Raw genomic sequence first — 6,424 nt, forward strand, 5'->3', positions numbered from 1 at the left:
CACAACATCCTGAAATATATGTAGATACCTGTATCTTTGTAGAAGGAATACCATTTCCCTTGACATAGGGGGGCGCACAATTAGCCCAGCGTCGTCCAGGTTTGGCCGGTGTAGGCCGTCAATGTAAATAAGAATTTGTTCTTAACTGACTTGCATAGTTAAATAAAGGTTAAATAAATATAAAATGGCTCAACATACCCCCCTCTCCCCTAACCCAATGCACTATCAATGCACCCGCTATGGGTCAAAGGTCAGGCACTTCCCCCGGAACCACTTGCCACCACGGTGTCACCCGCCGGGCTGCTAATGCCCCTCTGGAACAAGGGCAAACAGAATCCCCCCTAAAACCACCTCTCCCCTTTGACCTCCCATCCATACATTGACCCCCTCATCTCCCGTTTTTTTTAACCTTTCCTGCTATTGATCTTCCCAGATTCCACTATCCTGGAGGGTCGGTGTGAAAATTCCCTTTGAGATATGAGTATTCAGAGTCATTACCCGCCGCCGGCTCCCGGCCCGGAGTGTGTGTGTGAAAACTCCCCACAGAGAGGGGACTCTTAAATAGGTAATTAAAGTCACCCGTTAGCCCCCAGTTTAGTCGGGGTGTGTGTGTGTGTGTGTGTGTGTGTCATACTATTTGGGGTTCCTCATTCCTAGAGGACTGCTTGGTTCAGCAGCTTTTCTCCTTGCATTGAGAGAGTTTGGTATGACTCCCACAGGACAACACACAGATGCATGATATTGGCTCTGACGTCTAAGGGCACAGCAGGTAAGCAAGACTGACACCCATACATCTAATAGATAGAACTTCAGATACTACCTGCTCTATTACTCTAGATCTATGTTGGACATGTAGAGAACACCTACCTTATCTATAGTAGTTACTGTTTGCTCTTGCAATACATTCTAGACAGAAAAGATTAGGCCCATTCATTATTTTTTTGAAAAGTCACTCATACTAGAAGATCTAGAAAGTTAATTTCAGATAGTATTTTTTTGCTTTTGATAAGGAAATAGTTAGAGACTCAATTAGAAACTGTTGTTGTTATACATGATACTGTCTCTTAAGTTGTTGGACTACGGTTCTTGTCTTTTAGATAGAAGACCATGGAAGAACTCACTCTGCTACTCTGGCTCCTGATAGTTCCTCTTCAATCATTTGTACTTCAGCCCAGTAAGTGCCTGTGAACTTTCATAATCCACAGGCTCTACACACTGATTTTACATTCACAAACTTGAATAACTAATTCAACAACTTCTAATTTACAATAGCTTGATTTTCTGATCCTCCTGATTGTCTGATCTGTTTGGAAAATGCATCATGTATGTGTGCAGCAAAGGAACCTAAGTACACTTGAATTCAGATGTTTCCACACTGCATAGGAATAATGTTATTTTCAAACGAACCAAGTCTGTTAACATATCCCAGACTTATTCAGGCAACCTAGTCACAGGTTTGAAAAGAACCGGAGCCATTTGCCAAATTTTTGAAAATAATTTAAAGTACTGTAAGAAGTGGTTTTATTTTATTATGCTTCTATTCTTTTATGAAAATAACAACTGCAAACTTTGTAAAATCTCTGTCAATATGGCCCACATTGTCTGTAACTTTGTAGCGAGTGCCTAATCTTGAGTGTCAATACTAAGATACTGCTGTGTGTGTCTAGAAGTGGAAATGATCCCCATAGAAGACTCGGTCAGAGAAACAGATCCCTGGTCAGACTGGAGACCAGAGAGACTGAGGGAGACCCCAACAGCAGATGAAGAGGAGGGTGAAGAACTCACTGTAACCCACCCTGAAGAGAAGAGGGAGGAAGAGGGGAGGAGCGAGGAAGGACTAACTCTAGAGACTGACTCTGAGAAGTGGAGAATAGAGGAGGAGAAGGGGGCAGCAGAGCAGGAGGGCCATGAGGAAGAGTGAGGGATGGAGGAAGAGAGAAAGCTGGTTGGAGGGCTTGATTACAGAGAGAAGAAGAGATTTGAAAATGGGGAGATAGAAGCTGATGAGGAACATGAAGAGGAGGAGAAGAGAAGAGATAATGGAGAGGGGAGACATGAAGAAGGGATTAGATCAGATGATGAGGAGAGAGATGGTAAGGAACAGAGAGCATATGGAGGAGAAGAGAAACTAGAAGAAAACCTGAGAGTTGGGGAAGTTAAAGAACCCAGTGTAGATCAAAGCGAGGGAGACTACTTAGTAGTTACACACATAGACCTCCCCCCTCCAACCAGCACTTCCTCCTCTCCTGTAGAAAAAGTAATGGACAGTCAACCTGTCAATCAAGCTATCAACAAACCCATGTCCCCTCCCCCTGCAGATATGCCTGTTCCACTTTATGATGTCACTCCTCCACCTGCCACTCAACATGGCCCTCCCCCAGTTACACCCTCTTTCCCCTCTCAAGTTCCAGATTCTGCCACTCATGCTCTCGCTCAACCTGCCAGTCATATCCAAGACCCGGCTCCAGAGGCAGAGGAGGCCATCTCATTGGCGGATAGTGAGCTCATTATGGTTCAGAGTGTGACTGACAGCTCCCAAACCAACCTCAGGGAGTGGGAGAGTTTTGTTTCCCAGGCGATGGAGGTAAAAGTTGGCCCAATTGTCAAGGTTTCAATCAATGACAATCAGACTGAGAGGAACAGCATTGTCTTTCTCAAAGAGACAGAAAATACAGTCAAGCAGCTAAAGTCTACAGCCAAACCAAAACAAGCAAAACCCACAGCCAATGAACTGCAACCTACAGCCAAGGAACTGCAACCTACAGCCAAGGAACTGCAACCTACAGCCAAACCAAAAGAGATGACAAAACCCACAGCCAAGGAACTGCAACCTACAGCCAAGGAACTGCAACCTACAGCCAAGGAATTGCAACCTACAGCCAAGGAACTGCAACCTACAGCCAAGGAACTGCAACCTACAGCCAAGGAACTGCAACCTACAGCCAAGGAACTGCAACCTACAGCCAAACCAAAAGAGATGACAAAACCAACAGTGACGGTACAGACAAACCCTACACCCAAAACACTAGACACAAAGCATATACCCAAAACACTACACACAAACTCCACACCCAAAACACAACAGACAAACCATACACCCAAAACACAACAGACAAAACCTACACCCGAAACACAACTGACAAAGCCTACACCTGAAACACAACTGACAAAGCCTACACCTGAAACACAACTGAGAAAGCCTAGATCTGAAACACAGCTGACAAAACCTACACCCAAAACACAACAGACAAAACCTACAGCCAAACCAGCAGTGCCAAAACACACAATGAAGCTGACATCGACCACCAAGAATCTCAAGACAAAGACAGGGAAACATCAAAAGAAAGACAAAATAAATGAGAGGAAAGGTAAACCTCTGAAAAAGGACAACAAAACCAAAGAGACAAAACAGGAGAAGAAGGAGGGCACAAATCCGGCGTACTTCCCCTACTTCAAAGACAACTACTGTCCCCCGGAGTGTGCCTGCTATGGACGGTGAGATGTTCTCGGACTAAATCAGGCTTACTATTGCCCATTTGTAATTAATTATATTTTATCATTATGCTATTTCCATAGTCTTATTTAATCACCCATACCATTTTGTACAGTAATGTTTGTTGTGTGCATAATGTATACGTCTTTACATGACCACATTCCTTACTCCAATGTTTTCTATTGTCCCCTTTCCCAGAGTGGTCCAGTGTTCCGACAAGGGGGTGGAGAAGGTTCCGTACGGCATCCCTTATAACTCCCGCTACGTCCTCCTGATGAACAACCGCATCGACAGCATTCAGCTGGACCTGCTCAATGAGTACCTGTCCATGGAGTTCCTGGTGCTCAGCAACAACCGGCTGACAGACGGCTCCATCGAGGGGGCCTTCGAGGGCATCCCGGCCCTGAGGCGGCTCTACCTGGACCGGAACCTACTGGAGAGCGTGCCCACAGACCTGCCCGCCTCCCTGGAAGAGCTGCGTCTGGATGACAACCATCTGAACGTGATGTCGGAGGGGGCCTGGGCCCACTGCCCCGGCCTGCTGGTCCTCAGCCTGAGCAACAACAGCCTGGGGAATGGGAACGATACTCTCCCCGCCAGTGTGCTCTCACCTCTGGGCAGCCTGCGCACCCTCAGCCTGGACCGCAACCGGCTGGCCTCGGTGCCTCTGGGCTTACCGCTATCTATCAGGGAGTTGTACCTCCGTGGCAACCTTATCCAGAAGTTCCCAGGGGAGGCCTTCATGGGTACCTCAGAGCTGGTGATTCTGGATTTGAGCGCTAACTGGCTAACCAACCATGGCCTGCTCAGGGAGTCCCTCGTCAACGCCACCCACCTGGAGAGCCTCAACTTAGAGGGCAACCAGCTCAAGAAGGTACCCCGCCACCTCCCCTCTTCCCTCAAAACCCTCAACCTGGAGGGCAACCTCATCTCCTCTGTGGGCAAAGCCTCCTTCCTCCACCTCCCCCACCTGGAGCACCTGGGCCTGGCCAGTAACAAGATAGCCAGGGTGGCCTTGGGGGCCTTCAGGGCGCTGCCCGTCCTGCACCAACTGGACCTGTGTCACAACGCCCTGAACCAGGTGCCCAGGCAGCTGCCCCGGGGGCTACACTCGGTGGCACTCACACACAACAAGATCCACTCAGTGCCCCGCGATGCCTTCTGCTGGGGGGGTTCAGACCCCGGCCTCAGCAGCCTGGTGCTGGTGCAGCTGGAGCACAACCTCATAGACCTGGGCCACCTGGACGCAAAAGCCTTCCACTGCCTCAGAGGCTTCCAGGTGGTACACTTCTACTGAGCTGCAGTCGATAGAATACTGCAGGACAGTCATACTGCAAATATAGATTATAGAGAATCCCACAACTGAAACCAATTGCAGTGTTTTTTCTGCTCAACCTGAAAGTCCGTTGGGCTCCAACATGGGGGTAAAATGTTCTGCAATACACATAGAGAAACAGACATCATGTCGGGAGCTGATTTTGATTCAACATTACAAGATAACAATGCAAGATGGCCAGTTGAGTCAACTTGGATCTCAATGTGGATAGCTATTTTGTACTGTATGTCGTTGCTTTGGGTAAAGCTGTGATTGATGGAAGCCGCGATAAGTGTTCAGAGAAAATACTTACTTGAACCACTCCCATGAAGTCTGTGTTGAAAGACTATAGCCTACTTCAAGGTCAATGATGCCACATGCAGTTGAAGTCGAAAGTTTACATACACCTTAGCCAAATACATTTAAACTCAGTTTTTCACAATTCATGACATTTAATCCAAGTAAAAATTCTCTGTCTTAGGTCAGTTAGGATCACCACTATTTTAAGAATGTGAAATGTCAGAATAATAGTAGAGAGAATTATTTATTTCAGCTTTTATTTCTTTCATCACATTCCCAGTGGATCAGAAGTTTACAAACACTCAATTAGTATTTGGTAGCATTGCCTTTAAATTGTTTAACTTGGGTCAAACCTTTTGGGTAGCCTTCCACAAGCTTCCCACAATAAATTGGGTACATTTTGTCCCATTCCTCCTGACGCTCTGTCAGGAGCTCTGGTGCAACTCTGGTGCAACTGAGTCAGGTTTGTAGGCCTCCTTGCTCGCACACGCCTTTTCAGTTCTGCTGACAAATGTTCTATGCGATTGAGGTCAGGGCTTTGTTGCCACTCCAATACCTTGACTTTGTTGTCCTTAAGCCATTTTGCCACAACTTTGGAAGTATGCTTGGGTCATTGTCCATTTGGAAAACCCATTAGCGACCAAGCTTTAACTTCCTGACCGATGTCTTGAGATGTTTCTTCAATATATTCACATAATTTCCATGCTGCCACCCCCGTGCTTCACGGTAGGGATGGTGTTCTTCGGCTTGCAAGCCTCCCCCTTTTTCCTCCAAACATAACGATGGTCATTGCGGCCAAACAGTTCTATTTTTGTTTCATCAGACCAAAGGACATTTCTCCAAAAAGTATGATCTTTGTCCCCATGTGCAGTTGCAAACCGTAGTCTGGCTTTTTTATGGCGGTTTTGGAGCAGTATGGCGGTTTTGGAGCAAACATTCCTTGCTGAGCGGCCTTTCAGGTTATGTCGATATAGGACTGGTTTTACTGTGGATATAGATACTTTTGTACCTGTTTCCTCCAGCATCTTCACAATTTCCTTTGCTTTTGTTCTGGGATTGATTTGAACTTTTCGCACCAAAGTATGTTCACCTCTAGGAGACAGAATGTGTCTCTTTCCTGAGCGGTATGATGGCTGCGTGGTCCTATGGTGTTTATACTTGCGTACTATTGTTTGTACATATGAACGTGGTACCTTCAGGCGTTTGGAAATTGCTCCCAAGGATGAACCAGACTTGTGGAGGTCTTTGCTGATTTATTTTGATTTTCCCATGATGTCAAACAAAGAGGCACTGAGTTTGAAGGTAGGCCTTGAAAT

General features: G+C 46.5%; 1 protein-coding gene across 1 annotated transcript; it reads left to right on the forward strand.

Annotated features, from left to right (window-relative positions):
• The first annotated feature begins 3,286 nt into the window (after positions 1 to 3,286).
• Positions 3,287 to 4,790, forward strand: LOC120031845 (decorin). Its single transcript, XM_038977665.1, has 2 exons — positions 3,287 to 3,495; positions 3,692 to 4,790. The coding sequence occupies exons 1-2, from the start codon at positions 3,287 to 3,289 to the stop codon at positions 4,788 to 4,790; spliced, it is 1,308 nt and encodes a 435-aa protein (XP_038833593.1).
• Positions 4,791 to 6,424: the final 1,634 nt, after the last annotated feature.

This window comes from Salvelinus namaycush, chromosome 38 (assembly GCF_016432855.1).
Source record: "Salvelinus namaycush isolate Seneca chromosome 38, SaNama_1.0, whole genome shotgun sequence".
In the NCBI taxonomy this organism is placed as follows: Eukaryota; Metazoa; Chordata; class Actinopteri; order Salmoniformes; family Salmonidae; genus Salvelinus; species Salvelinus namaycush.

Bases quoted from the DNA above. Each gene is read 5' to 3' on its own strand.
- LOC120031845 (XM_038977665.1), top strand. From the start codon at position 3,287: ATGAAGCTGACATCGACCACCAAGAATCTCAAGACAAAGACAGGGAAA. The intron at 3,496-3,691 runs GTGAGATGTTCT...CCCCTTTCCCAG, and splicing joins GAGTGTGCCTGCTATGGACG to AGTGGTCCAGTGTTCCGACA.